Source organism: Cheilinus undulatus, linkage group 5 (genome assembly GCF_018320785.1).
Source record: "Cheilinus undulatus linkage group 5, ASM1832078v1, whole genome shotgun sequence".
Lineage (NCBI taxonomy): Eukaryota > Metazoa > Chordata > Actinopteri > Labriformes > Labridae > Cheilinus > Cheilinus undulatus.
Window position 1 is genome coordinate 31,691,830 of NC_054869.1, and position 15,663 is coordinate 31,707,492.

General features: G+C 36.7%; 1 protein-coding gene across 1 annotated transcript; it reads right to left on the bottom strand.

Annotated features, from left to right (window-relative positions):
• Window positions 1-3,703: 3,703 nt before the first annotated feature.
• Window positions 3,704-13,118, bottom strand: psat1 (phosphoserine aminotransferase 1). Its single transcript, XM_041786698.1, has 9 exons — window positions 12,964-13,118; window positions 9,478-9,538; window positions 9,187-9,256; window positions 8,398-8,603; window positions 6,919-7,091; window positions 6,128-6,297; window positions 5,593-5,721; window positions 4,232-4,369; window positions 3,704-4,105 (listed from the first exon to the last, which is right to left on the bottom strand). Exons 1-9 carry the CDS (start codon window positions 13,018-13,020, stop codon window positions 4,003-4,005), a joined length of 1,107 nt encoding a protein of 368 aa, XP_041642632.1. The 5' UTR covers window positions 13,021-13,118; the 3' UTR covers window positions 3,704-4,002.
• Window positions 13,119-15,663: the final 2,545 nt, after the last annotated feature.

Genomic DNA, 15,663 nt, shown 5'->3' on the forward strand with positions numbered 1-15,663 from the left:
TGGCATGTTAAAATTAACGGATGAGCTCTGTCTCACATTTCTGTCATTGTTACCTATAAATCTCAAATTTAGCCACATGGAGATGTACTGTACAACCAGACAAGTTGTAACTGCCCACATTTCTTTGTTGAAACTCATTATGTCAAAGTTTTAAAGTAGTGGAAATACTGTTCCTTGTTTTTTTTATTATACATTTATGTTGGGTTAACTTTATTTTTGTAAGTGCAACTACACTGTGGAAACTTTTTAGACTTTGAAATTGTGTTTAAATCCAACTCAAAACATGTTTAAACTCTTTTCATAAAATTACATGGTCTTCATTGGTTGTAGATTTTCTCTAATATCCATCATGTACCTTAATGTAAGGGACTATAAGTTACAATGAGTGTTTTAATATGCACGCTCAAGTCAATATGTTCAGTAAACCACCCACTATGATTTAAAGGTGCTTCGTACAGATGTAACTTCTCTTACTGAATCAGTAACTTCACTCATGGTGCAAAAGTGTTGCATGACCAAAAGCATTCTGGGAAAAATTACAAAAAAACACTTCAAATGATTGAGTAGTGTTTACTTGCAACTAAAAATGTGTTCAATCAACCCAGTAATAGCTATTTTTTTAATTTTTAAGTCATAACTTATTTTTTTAACAACCTTCAACTGTTTGGTCTAAGTGTGGACTGTGTGAACATAAATCAAAGATGTCGAACCATCTTTTAAAGACCATCTTTAAGTTTTGTGGCCAAAGTGTGTTTCTTGAACTGTTTAAAATGTGTGAATGTGTTTACAATTTAAAAGTACATTAAAATATGTGAATAAAGATGTCAAACACATGGCTAAAATTTATAAGTACAGGAAAGTTTCCACAGCTTAGTGAAACTTATTAGAAGTTAACAAAAAAACAAAACATTACTGGCATCCGGCCAAACCTCATATCTCCAATGTCACCACTTTTCAGGCAATGAAAAAAAAAACCTGTATATTTTAATTATTTTAACACTGAATGTTCATAGAGAACATCTTTTTGACAATTTATGTTGCTTTAAAATTGGTGACTTTTTATGGAATAGTCAAAACCATATAAAAAGGAGGTACAAGGTTTTGGCCAGTTATATGTAACATGTATAAGGATAATGAGTCAATTCACCTTAAAATGGCAAAGTACCATCTATTTAACAATTAATATTTCTTTGTGTAAGTGTTACTTTAACATTTGTAGGTATTCACTTTGACAGTTTTTCTTTAGTTCTGTAAACTTATCGCCTGGCCAAGATAGGCGGCAACAGTTAACAGATTTTCAGACAAACAATGAGCAGTCATACACTGAAAACACAATACACTTCATCAAAATGCATTAAAAGACGCGAGAAAACAAATGTCAGCAGTAAAAATTTTCCAAAATTGACCACATTTCTATTTTTAATTCTGGCAATGGAAAAACTGTGTGGTGCATATTTTTCTTTTTTATTTTAAGCACATTTTCACTCCATTTTTATTGGCCTTGCCTGTTTGCTGGGTTTCAAAATTGTCAGAGGAGTTCCAAGTCTGTAGTTTTTCACAGGTAGAGTGGTGTAGATTAATACTCCAGTTCCAGTATATTTTTATGATGTTGTGACTTTTTTCCAGTTTCAGTTAAGTTTTAATGAGTTGTGGAAGCAGCTTTGCTGGTTGTGTTCAGCTTTTATATTTTGAAAATGCTATATGGGGGCGTTATGGTGGTCAGAGATGCCTCACAGCAAGAAGGTTCCTGGTTTGTATCTACATCAGACAGACCCTTTCTGTGTGAGTTTGTAAATTCTGGGCAAAACAGAAAAGTCTGAACATCAGAAGCTGCTCTGAAGCTTGTGTAATAAAGATTATCACCACATACTGAATGTGACGTTTCGGACCTAGATCTGTTTTTATGTAATGAGATACCTCTCAGGCATCACAGCATTTCAATAAAAAAATCACACAGCAGTCACCTCACCCCTTCAAGACATCTTTAGTCATTTTAAACCAAACGTTCATTACAGTTTTGTATTCTTGAATGGTCTGAACGTCCACTACACTGATCCCTGTTGATATTCTCATTTTTCTCTCCTTCTGCTTCTGTTACTTCCCCTTGAGGTAGGTCAAAGATCAGGATTAGATACTCTGAAGCATAGCCTCAGCAGGGTGGTTGCAGCTGGGAATCAGCCTCTAGACATCCAGATGGAGGATGGTCTCTCCTGCCGAGAAGCCGTCCTGCCGCCCTGCTGATGTTATTTGGACCTGTTCACTCCTACACACTGAGCTGTCAGCGTGCAGTGAAGAGAACGTGACTGTTTGAACCTGCAGAGATGAGATGAACTGTGTAGGGAAAATAGTTGTGCTGAATATTATTAGGTTATTCAAAAGATGGCAAGATGTTTTTAATGTTCTCCCTAGTGGAAAGTTTCATAGCATTGGCACATTTAGGTATACTATATAGTAGGTAAGGTAGCATCTGAACGGTCACTACCTGGAGATTTTGATGGGGTAGCTGAGATAAAGGAGGCCTTCATGCTGTAGGATGAGAGAGGGGGTTAACCCTGGGACGCCAGAGCTCACTGTCTGGCTTTCTCCAGGTTCACCTGTGAAAGGAGGTTCCCACTTCACATCCTGAGTAATGTCTGGGCTCCACTGTCCATCTGTCTACATAGTTAGGTTGGGGGTCCCATCAGGAGCCGTGTGGTAGGATAGATAGCATTGGAGTTGTCACTACCTGGAGCTTGCAAATATGGAGCCTAGGCAGTGATTCTGTGTCGACTAAAGGCCATGTGGTGTAGGGTAGGTAATGCATCAGTAGGGCATAGGGGCATAACTGAGATTAGGGGCCTCTTTATTTTCATTAGGGCACAAGAATCTTGTGTTTATTTAAAAAAAAAAAAAAAAAAGTAAGATGTAGTTTGCTTTTAAAAGCCACACTTATTTATTGAAAAGCATTCACACAAAGGTTGAGGTGAACAGTAAAAAGACGAATGTTTGAAAAAGCAGGGAGCGGATGACTTTTGACCTGTCCACTGAGATGTCAGAGTTTTTAAACTGAAATTAATCATTAAGGAGCAGTGATGTACCTATTTTATATCACCGTTGCTGCAGGAAGGTGCTGCAAAGTGCAATTTTAAAAAATTTTGCTGTAGCCTCAATTGTAATTAATTGCATTAATACTGGCACCAATACATGTAATTTAAGAGCTATCAATGAAATAGAAATGATCTGTTAAATTGATGAGCTTCTTTTCATTTGTCTTCACACTGACAAAGGTGTTCCACTTTCGTTTACTACTGATATGAACATAATAGTCTACTCTGTCTCTGTTCCTTTAAATGCTGATTTTTTTCTTTTTAATTTTGTGTTGCATTTGTTTTAACATACCTTTGCCATCAATGCAAGTGAAAGCATGCCCTCAATGACATCAAGATTAAATGAAGGTTAAATAAACAATGACACATCAGTATAGTCACTTGATGAAGCTATTAATCTCACAGAAGAAAAATTACTGCATTCTTTTAGTTTTTGTACCCCAAACTGACCATAAGTGCAAGTGAGAGCATGGCTGCATGTGTCAGTCCAAAGACGGACTGGGAATCAGTCCAGGGTGTACTCGACCTCTCACCCAACAAGGGCTTGGATGCTTGATACTTTTGATAACACTGATAAGAGTAACTCTCAAAACAAGAAGTCATGCTACAAAATGTCATCATTGCCAAGTAAAATTTACTGGAATATACATATATGTGGAGGACAAACCAAGAAATAACTACAGTATATACATGAAACGCCCCTCAGTCAACAAATAGCTTAAAATAGTTGATCTATGGGACAGAGATTTTTAGATTTTACCTAAAGTTTAAGCTTCCCAGGAACAATAAAAGGTTATTTTTAAACATGTCTACTAATGCATCCTCCCAAGCCACCATAGATCTCTACTCAAAGTTACAAGGTTTTTTTATTGTATTGTAGCAGTGAGCAGATACTGCTGACTTTACAAAAAACATTTTATTGGTGCTCTTTAAGGAATTCTCTCATGTAGGCAGCCAGAGCCTCTGTGTCCTCCAGTGTCACAGCGTTGTACAAGGATGCACGTATTCCTCCAACTGACCTGCAGGTGGAGACAAACAATCATGTCTAAGTAGAAAAAAAATGTAAAACCCCTGTAAAGTGGTATTTAAAATTTTTTAAAAAAATGTATAAAGTGTCCAATTACTAATGTGTAACTATCTCTAACCTGTGTCCCTTCAGTGAAATCATTCCACGTTTGGCTGCACCTTCCAGAAACAATTTTTCCAAGGCGTCATCTCCTTCTTTCTTACCCACACGAAATGGGACATTCATCCGACTCCGACAAGCAACTTCTACAGGACACCTGGCGGGAAAATTTTAGAGTTTAAAATAACTGCAGAATTGGTTTGATTTTAAAAAAAATCTAGATTTACAGTGTCTATCAAAGTATTCATACCCTTGGATGTTTTATTGATTTTATAAATCAATCATGGTCAATATTATTTGGCTTCTGTGACAAAAAAAATCATCTTTAATGTCAAAACAAAAACTGATTTCTACAAAGTAAGGTCAATTGAATAAGAGTATGTATTGTAAAACAAGTAATTGCATTAATATTCACCCCCTTTAAAATGACTGACATTCCACAGAGGTCCAGCCAATTGGTGCTAGCAGTCTCACAATTAGTGAGACAGGGATCACCTGAGTGCAGCGTATGTGTCTCAAGTGACTGTGTTATAAAGATGCCTGCATATGGAAGTTCAGTCACTGGTTGATCAGTGTTGCTAGCTACTATTACATCATGAAGACAAAGGAACACTCCAACTATCTCAGAGAAAATGTTATTAAAAACTCAAACTGAGTGACCGTGCAAAAAGGAGACTAGTGAGAGAGGCCACCAAGACACCTATAACTACTCTGAAGGAGGTACAAGCTTCAGCAGCTGAGATGGGAGAGACTTTGAATACAACAACTGTTCCCCAGGTTCTTCACCAGCTTAATGGGAGAGTTGCAAAGAGGAAGCTACTGTTGAAAAAAAACTCATTACATTTTGACTACAGTTTGCTAAAAGGCATGTGGGAGACTCCATGGTCAAGTGGAAGAAAGTTCGTTGGTCTGATGAGACCAGAATGGTGCTTTTTGGTCATCAGACCAGATTCAAAAACCAAACACTGCACATCACCACCAACACACCATCCCTACCATGAAGCATGATGGTGGCAGCATCATGTTGTGGGGATGCTTCTCAGCAGCCAAACCCTGAAGGCTTGTTAAGATAGTGGGTAATATGAATGCAATTATAGGAAAATCCTGGAGAAAAATCTTACTCAGTCTGCAAGAGAATTAATGCTTGAGAGAATCTTTATTTTCAAACAAGACAATGGCCTGAAGCATACAGCGAAAGACATGAAAAATGGTTTAAGGACAACAAGGTGATTGTTCTGGAATGTTCTGTGTTTTGCATCTTTTTGAAGTTTTTCCAATTTTTAAAGTGCACCAGCCATCTACCATAAAGGTTCCCAGAAAGAATCAATTATGAACTTTCCTACATGTTACCATTTGCTGGTGAAGTCTGAGGGTACTTACACGTAGAAATCATTGGAAGAACTGATGATGTCATAGATCATGGCAGACTTCTGCTTGTTGAGCATCTCCATGGCAGCACTGCCACCATTGTTCTTGATCCACTCCAGGACAAGTCCCATGATGTAGATGCTAAATAAACAGTAGACACAATTAAAGAGGTAATTTGACTTCATCTTCCATTATCTTTAAAGAGGAACCTTTTACTTTGGGAATATTTTAATAGGCTATACGTTTCATGCTGTTTCATACACAGTACATATGAGGCTAAAGCCTGTGTTTTATAAACAGGCATAAGGGCATATTCACAGGAGAACGTAAAAGAAGTAAAAGTCTTGTTTCCCCAAGTTCCTATAAATGAGTGTATTATTCGTATTTAATTCTCCATCAAATATCCTGAAGTGGATTCTCCACAAGGCCAATTTCCCTCTAAAAGCTTGTCATGCACTTCATATTTTAAAATAAATTAATAAATAAAATAGTATTTCAGTGGTACTTTTATGAGCTTATGATATATAAAACAGCAGTGAATGTGCACCTGAAACATGGCGGTGTGTTGTACAGGGAGTTCATCTCAGCCTGCACCTTGTAGTCAAAAACGATGGGACACTCTTTGAGAGAGTGGCCTAACAAATCCTCTCTGACGATGACCACAGTGACGCCAGCACAGCCCACGTTCTTCTGAGCCCCGGCGAAAATCAGACCAAACTGAAGAAAGCAGAACGACCCATCAAGATAAGACTTTGTTCAAACTACAAATAATCCTGCAAGAAAACAATTAGAAAACTTTGATGATTAACCTCTGCATAATAGATTTGTACATCTGGTAAATGCTTGTGCTATCACTGGCTATCATATTAGCATAATTGTTTGTCATGCTAATATGCAAGTCTGCACAAAAGCATGTGTAAAGCATGCAATTTCGGTTATGCAAAATTTTAGCATGCAGACAATTTAAAAAACAAAAAAAACAAAAGTACATTTCAGGTAATAGTAACACTGACTATTTCAGCTTTTAAGCATGCTGGCAATGCTTGTAAAAGGTCTGCATTTATCTAATTCTTTAATTTTCTATAAATGTCTTTAATATCTTGCTTAAAAATGCTAAAAAAAATAGAATCATCATATAATTTGCTGTACCTCTAAGTTTTTGAAATGTGTTGATACTGGTGATCTATTTGATTTTGGCATGGGAGTAAGAGTTCCTCATTTATTAAGTTCCTCTTCTTCAGGGTAAATAAAAGGATTTCCAGACGTCTTATACAATGTAAAATTTAGGAAAAGAGCCACACAATCAAATATTCTTTTTAGTATCCTCCTCATCCTCACCTTTGACACATCTACAGGTCGGGAAAGGAAGTTGGAGGACATGTCGCTGACGAGGACCACCCCGTTAGTTTCAGGTATGAATTGATATTCGACACCATGAACCGTCTCATTGCAGCAGTAGTACACATAAGAGGCTGAGGGGTTCAGGTTCCAGCTGCTGGGATCGGGGATTTCTGGAGGGAGCAACAACAGAAAACTTAAATTAAGCTTAATAAGGTTAAAGCAAAATTAAAGAGTCTACGGACATGCTAGCTGCTCTGTGAGGCTAAACAGTGTCAATAACATTTTGAAAATGACAGTATATTATAACATTGTCAACATCTGAGCTTGAGAAAGACAAATTTGAGTCATCTTTAGGATATCAAACATTTGAATCAACTTAGCAGTTTTCAGCTACTTCATAAAAAAGAAAAAAAAATATCAGCTTGCTGGTGAATGAAGAGAAAAAATATGTTTTATTTGGACAAAGAGTGGGATGAAACTCTATCCCACAACATATCATAGTCTTGAATTAGGATACAATTATTGAACTGCTGGCATTAAATACCGGTAATGTTTATGTTAAATACAGAGCTATAGATTTCTCTCCTAGTTTGGCTCGCTGACTCACAGTCGAATCGCATCACAACTTAACTTAAGAAGTTAACAGACCAAAGACTATGCTGACAGCAGGATAAAAGAAGAAGGATGATAACAGTGAAATTATTCCAGGCAAAATAAGAAGTAAAGGTGCAAGCGTGGTAAGAGGTCAAACTGGGACCTAAATGCATAAGATCTTCAACCCTGCACTTAACCTTTTTGGGGCATTTATGTTCTTCAGTTAATCAAATATATTGAATATCTCTGCCTCAAACTAGTTGTTTTCCCTTTTGCTTAATCAAGAGAATAACATAAAAGAGAAAAAACCTTTAAACCCTAAAAAATTTAATTTGTCCAATAAGTTGATCTGAGTTCAGATGCAATCAAGGGGCAAGTGTGGTAGAAGACAGTAAATTAATCCTTGTTATGGTAAACTATAAATTAACTTATTCGGTACAAGACAGCCAGCTGTAGGTCACACAGCAGCAAAATATTTGGAATTTTATTTATTATTGCAAATCTTTAAAGCTGCAAATCTGCACTCAAATGTAGTTATAGAAAACTGTCCCAAATATTGGGACAGAAGTGAAAACCAGTGAAGTCTCAGTGAAACCCCAATCGGGAACAACCATGTGGAAAAGGCTGCTCACATACCAGAGGCTTTCACTGGTCGTCAAGTCTTTTGTTTTCTTACGTAACAGCCTGAACTCACAGCCAGATAATTCAAAGGCACCGCTCTAATGCAGCGTGAATGACAACAACCATCTATAGGAGAGGACTGAACTTTGGACAAGGTGAAGGTTGTTAAATGTTTACTTCTTAACTCATTCTTCTTTTAAATTTTGGAAATGGATCACTGTTATTCTGCTTGTTGTAACATCCCCCCATGCACAAACTTACTTGTGTAACTGTCCAGTTTTGGGTGCACAATGTTGACTTTGCCGTATTTTTCTGCTTCCTTTGCTGCTTTCGACGACCATGTGCCAGTCACCAGGTAATCTGCACACCTGTCCGCTTTAAGGCCAATCAGGTTTAGTGGTACAGCACTAAACTGTCCAGACCCACCACCCTGGAGAAACATCACCTTGTAGTTGTCTGGGATTTTTCTGCAGAGACACGAGTCATTGTGTGCAACAATGTGGACAAGCGGACAGCTCAACATCATGTGGTAGCAGCAAACAAAGTCTGAATTTTAATTTGATCTACAAGAAATATTTTCAATTTGCATACAAAAAAAAAAACAATACATTAGTATTAGTGTTGGACACAATGATGATGAAATATAACAAATGAAGCTGTGTTCTCAATCTTAATGAAAATCAATGCTTTCTGGTGCTTTTATGAGATGCTAAAGCAAATGTTAGAGTAGGTTAAGAATTAGAACATATACTGAACATTGACATGGCAGCTAAACAATTCCAAATATTAGGCATAGTACAGTGGAGTTTTGTTCATGTTTCTTATATGTACTATAATGTGGTTTTAGAAGTAAGCTGATATATTATGAAGTCCGTCATGGTCCTCTCTGCTTCCAAAAAGTATTTAAAACTTTTCATATTTTAAAAGGGAATTGAAAGAAGATATAAAGTAACCCCCTTGTTTTGAAGTGTGCTGATGGTGTTGCAGTGCAAGTTCAGGAGTGAAGGGGTAGAACAAGAAGGGAACAGTGGGAGTAAACACAAAACTTACAACAACTCTCGGAGAAGACTTTCTGTTGTATTGATGATTTTGTTGAAGTCCGATGATCTGTGGCTCATTTCTAGTTTGAAGAGAATATTTAAAAAATGAATAAAACAGCAGTCATCATTTATTAAACAAATTTAGGCAGAAGAAAAAATATGCATCAATAAACATTAACTTTCTATAAATTGAACAGCAGTGCACAAAAGATTTTGCATAATAGGTACACAGCTTGATAATGATGAATACAGCAGTTAAACTCTCAAAACGTCATTAAAAAACGTCTTAAGCTCTACTTACCCAGAACACTGATACCAGTGTTGCGGTAGTTGAGAAGCTCCTTCTGTGCTTGAAGCAGCACCTGCAACATAAGGGACAATCAAATGAAAAATCACTCAAGTCCAGAACTACAGGAGCTGATTTTTAGGTCTTTGCCAGTATCCAGGCAGTTTTACAATTTGCATTGCAGCTTCAACCCCTATGGAGTTTCATAAAGCCTTTTTAGTGTACATTCAACTCAGTTTTACTGAAGAGGGCAGTAAAGAACACGTTACTATAGATGGAGGTAAGGATAATTATAAAGTTGAGGGGAAGAGCAACCCAAGCATGTGACTACCCAGAGTGCACTGTGAAGCAATGGCAGAATCAACGAGACTATGTGTGACTTTATTAACTAAAGTTAAATTGTGTTTTCAAGTTCCCTTCCTTTTTTGAGAGAAAAAATTACCTTTATCTTTCTTGGTAGGTCAAACCACGCTGCAGCTGTCTACAGATTATTTTTGAATTACAGTTAGTGAGATTATCAGACATTTTTGTGAAATTATGATTAGTAAATTACTGACGTTTTAACATATTTCCTTACATAATTTCTTTCTGGTACTTTGGTCCCCAAAGAGTTGAGTTGATCAACTACAACTAACCTACATTCTCAGAAGTATTACCACCTGTCAATTAGTGGCAAGGCCCCTTATTAGGCTGGGGTCATGGCCCCCATAATCCGCCAGACTCCTGACACTATCATTCACTGGCCAACCAAAGGCTAACAATTGTCCTATAAAGTTTCTTTGGTTTTGTATGAACATAAAATAATTTTACTGACACAGCACCTGCCTGTCACACGGTGAGCTCAGATTTAAAATTGTAAGGAGAGGAGATGAAGCGGATTTCTCTTACAAAAATCAGAAAGTGTGAGAGTGAGGAGGGAGAAAGGCGGGTTTTAAAGTTGTTACAATTTTCACTATGTTTTGAGATCATCTATCAAAATATGTTTCTAAAAATTAGTTCCTAAAAGAGAAGAAAGCTAGGATATGTAAATATACTTTTTAATTCATTTTTTTGAAAATCAAGTTTTATTTTAATATGCATTTTATACATGTCTGAGTTTTGCTTTAAAATACAAAACCTTTTTTTACCTGAAAAAAAAAGAAAAATATATTGCATAACATTTCGTTAATACTTTATATTTTGATGACGTATTGTAAACTACGCAAAGACCCAGTTCTTTAATATACAGTTTAAACCAGAAGTTTACATACACTATATAAAAAGACACATAAACTTTTTTTTCTCACCGTCTAACATTAAATCAGATTAAACTTTTCCGGTTTTTGGTCAATTAGGATTACCAAAATTATTTCTATTTGCTAAATGCCAGACTAATGAGAGAGATCGTTTTTTAGACATTTTTTTTATTATTTTCTTGAGAGTCAAAAGTTTACATACACTAAGATTACTATGCCTTTAAACAATTTGGGAAAGCCCAGATGATGATGTCATGTCTTTGGAAGCCTCTGATAGGTTTATTGACAACATTTGAGTTAATTAGAGGCACACCTGTGTATGTATTTTAAGGCACACCTGAAACACGCTGCTTCTTTGTGTAACATCATGGGAAAATCAAAAGAAATCAGCCAAGATATCAGGAAGAGAACTGTGGACTTGCACAAGTCTGGTTCATCCTTGGGTGCAATTTCCAGATGCCTGAAGGTGCCACGTTCATCTGTTCAAACAATTATACTCAAGTATAAACACCATGGGAATGTCCAGCCATCATACCGCTCAGGAAGGAGACGGGTCATGTGTCCTAGAGATGAATGTGCTTTGGTCTGAAAAGTGCATCTCAACCCAAGAACAAAAGCAAAAGACCTTGTGAAGATGCTGGCTGAAGCTGGTAAGAGTGTGTCATTATCAACAGTCAAACAAGTCCTGTACCGACATGGGCTGAAAGGCCACTCTCCCAGGAAGAAGCCATTACTCCGAAAGAAACATAAAAAAGCCAGATTACAGTTTGCAAATGCACACAGGGACAAAGACCTTAATTTTTGGAGACATGTTCTGTGGTCTGACGAAACTAAAATTGAACTTTTTGGCCATGATGATCATCGTTACATTTGGAGAAAAAAAGGGGGAAGCTTGCAAGCCTGAGAACACCATCCCAATTGTGAAACATGGGGTGGCAGCATCATGTTGTGGGGTTGTTTTGCTGCAGGAGGGACTGGTGCACTTCACAAAATAGATGGCATCATGAGGAAAGAACATTATGTGAAAATACTGAAGCAACATCTCAGGACATCAGCCAGGAAGTTAAAGCTTGGGTGCATATGGGTTTTCCAAATGGACAATGACCCTAAGCATACAGCCAAACTGGTTACAAAGTGGCTTAAGGATAACAAAGTCAATGTTTTGGAGTGGCCATCACAAAGCCCTGATCTCAATCCCATTAAAAATTTATGGGCAGAGCTGAAAAGGCATGTGCGAGCAAGGCGGCCTAAAAACTTGGCTGTTAGACCAGTTCTGCCAGGAGGAATGGGCCAAAATTCCTGCAAACTATTGTGAGAAGCTTGTGGAAGCATATCCAAAACGTTTGACCCAAGTCATACAGTTTAAAGGCAATGCTACCAAATACTAATGAAATGTATGTAAACTTCTGACTCTCAAGAAAATAACAAAAAAATGTCTAAAAAATTATCTCTGTCATTATTCTGGCATTTAGCAAATAGAAATAATTTGGTAATCCTAATTGACCAAAAACAGGAAAAGTTTAATCTGATTTAAAGTTAGACGGTGAGAAAAAAAAAGTTTATGTGCCTTTTTATACAGTGTATGTAAACTTCTGGTTTCAACTGTATGTTTAAATGATTTAATAACGCACTTTTTGTGAGAGAATAAAACAAAGTCCAAGGAAACAGCAAATACCTGAATAGTACTGTATGAGACCGAAGAAAGTAACAAAGCCGTCTGCCTTAATGCAACTATACGTAAGTTTTTCGCTTAACATTTGATGTTATTTGCATTTATAATGTGTTGGCTGAGGTGATGGCATGCATGGGGTATTTCTGCCATCTAGAGGCTGCCTGTGTTTCTGCTGCTACCAATGAGGTACAAAGGAACAGGTTTCCACATGAATGAATGAGGCTGATGCAATTCAACACTGTGTTTTCAGCTTGTTGGAGCTGCTGACAAACGGCAAGCATACTTCACCAGAGTCATTAACCCACATATAGCTGCAGGATTGTCTCCGTCTGTGAGAGAAATATGCTCCCCACATTGACCACTCATGTGAACACAGCATTAATAAATGTCGTTACATTGACAGATTAAATAACAGACTTAGATAATACGCCTAAGTGTGTATTATGCAGAAACGTCTTCAACACAGAGAGTCTCACGTCTGCTTCACTCAAGTGATATAATTTTCGCAGCACTGCGTTAAGCTCATTTTAACGATCTTTCCTCCTTTTATAAACGTTACACAATCTTAAATATACAGGAGTATCTACAACTTACTGTCTGGGGGAGTTTTGCAGGCCCAGCGCCGAAGTTGATGGTCTGCGTTTGCTCCATAGTGTGAAATTATTTCCTGTGTTATTTGATGTTTTCTTGGTTTGATTTAGCGATGCGGACGGTCCTCCTCTAAACCTCGGCTCTGCTGCTGCCGCTGCTCTCCTCCAGCTCGCCCCAGCGTGGATGCTAGTTTTCTAGCTAGGTGGGCGATGGTGCGTTCACGTTAGCCTCGTAAATTTGGACAGTTAGACTTGAAACCTCGCGTGAAAGAATGCAAAATAAAGAAAATATCAATTTTTATCTATTTTATCTATATATTTGAAAAACATTATCAAACTTGAGAAATATTAGATACACACTAAATAAAAACACATTAGTAGCATTATTCCAAAATCAACCTTGTGACCTTGGATGCCGTGAACCCTTTCTGATATGATGAATATTCATTTAAATGGCATTAGCAGATAGATTTACATGTAGCTGAACTTCTGGGATCCAATGCTACGAGAAAGGCACCTGCTTTTGCCAGGTGATAGTTCAGCTATAAGGTGATATAAGGGAATATCTTCATATTTCGGTATCTTTTGAACGTAGCACAAGACCAAAATCTTACGCTACCCATTTCATTGGCTGATGTCACATGCCCTATTTTCAGAAGGGCTGTGATTTGTGGATATGGACTCTGGTCTGCACTGATTGGCTACACGCTAACACAATGAAACCATGAGCGCGCGCTTAGACGTCAGGAGCAGGAACCAGGCTGACGAGCTGACAACTTGTGCACAGATTTCACCAATGCAGCCCTGTAAAATTATTAAAATTATTCCTACAGTCTATGTGTAAAACATTGGGTCGTAAGATGCAAACAAGACAGTGATGTATCCTTCACTCTCTGTAATGTACATCCAAAGACTATCATTTATGTTGAACTTGTGAACACACTCGAGCTCTATGGCAGAGCATCTGCTGCTACTTGCTGGACTATATTTATGATGACTTTTGAGCTCTTTTTAAAGAATTTCTTATTTGGCTGTACAGCATTTGAGAGAAAACTGGAGAGTGAATTTTACATATGTAACCTCATTATTTTGCTCTATATACAACTACTGTGTTTTTATTTTTCTCTTCTTTTAGCTGTAAATGTAATTATTTATAACAACCATTGCTATTCTGTTTACTTTGCTTTCATCAAACCCCTGGTGCTCTTCATCTGTTCCTATTTTTGTTTCATACCCCTATTTTTGAACAACCAAAGATATCAATAAATCATTATTTTAAAAAATATGAGCACAAATTACCTTGAACTTTTTAATTTGATTTTATTAAGTGAGTCAGGGTCAAAGTATTACAGTACATTTAATAAATAATTACATTCAATAAAAGAAAATCATTGTTCCAAAAGGAAATAAATAGATTTCATGTGACAGACCCCATTTAAGTAGCTCATTCAGAATTACTGTAGAGTTACATTAAATCCATCCAGGTATGTTAACCCTTACTCACAAAAAAATTATTCACATTCACTAACAATTTCAAGAACCAACACATACAAACACTCACATAGACATAGAAATGGGACAAATTAAGGTGTTTCTTAGAACTTATGGAATAGGGTGGTTTGCAGCTCCATTTCTTCTACAGAGCATAAATTTTGCTTCATATACTATAAATTGCATTTCTTTGTTGCTGCCTTCTGACATTGTCCTTTCATTTTTCAAACATTTCATGAGTGCCTTCCATTTTTGAAGCGTGGGTGATTGTTTTTCAAGTGGTGCAGCACAAACTTTGTATAAACTAATGACGAAAATAAAATTTGTGATTCAATCAGATATTTTATTTTGCCACAATTTTGAAAGAGACAAGTCACTGTTGAAAATTCCACTCTATAATGACATGTTTCTGAAAACATTTTTTGATTTTATCCCCAGTTTCCCTCTTTTGACACAATCCCAAAAGGCATGTATGAGGGAGTCCCTCTGAGAGCTGCATTTAAAACATTTATCAGAGGAGCTGGAGTGGAATGTGTGGATTTTGTCTGTACTATAACATAATCTAGTCATTAAATCATACTGAATCAGACATAGATTGTCACTGGTGGTAATGTTTTACGTAAGTTTAAAACAGTCCCTCCATCCTACAACACTGACATATTGGTTCCAATTGTAAATGTTTTGTAATAATTCAGCATTGCTTTTGGCCTTGATAATAATATCATACAGAACCTACAAGTCATCTCTTTTAAACCTTTTAATTGAAGTTTAGTTTTTTTTTTGTGTAGATACTACAATTTCAAGATCCAAGTTTCTCATCATACAATTTCTCAATTGTAAACACCTGAAAACCTCAGTATCTTTAATTTATATGAAGCCTTTAGTTATTGAAAGGGACAAACAGAATTTCTTTTTGTTTTGTTTTATTGTTTTATGTTTGTACAGCATACGGTAACATATGTTGAACACCTGCCACTTTACTGTACACTGCTGGACCTGAGTACAAGTTTCATTCTTTCATGAGCCATCATATTCAGAATGACAATATGTAGCTAATCGGCTTTTTTCTTTCCAAAAATCACAGGTTTTTAATCATCAACCAATCAAGATTCAGATTTCTCTTCATTGTCCACTGCAGATTCATTGATAGCATTACAATTACCTAATAATCGTCTCTCAAAATTTGCCAGCAGTGCAAAACAGTGTGCATTGT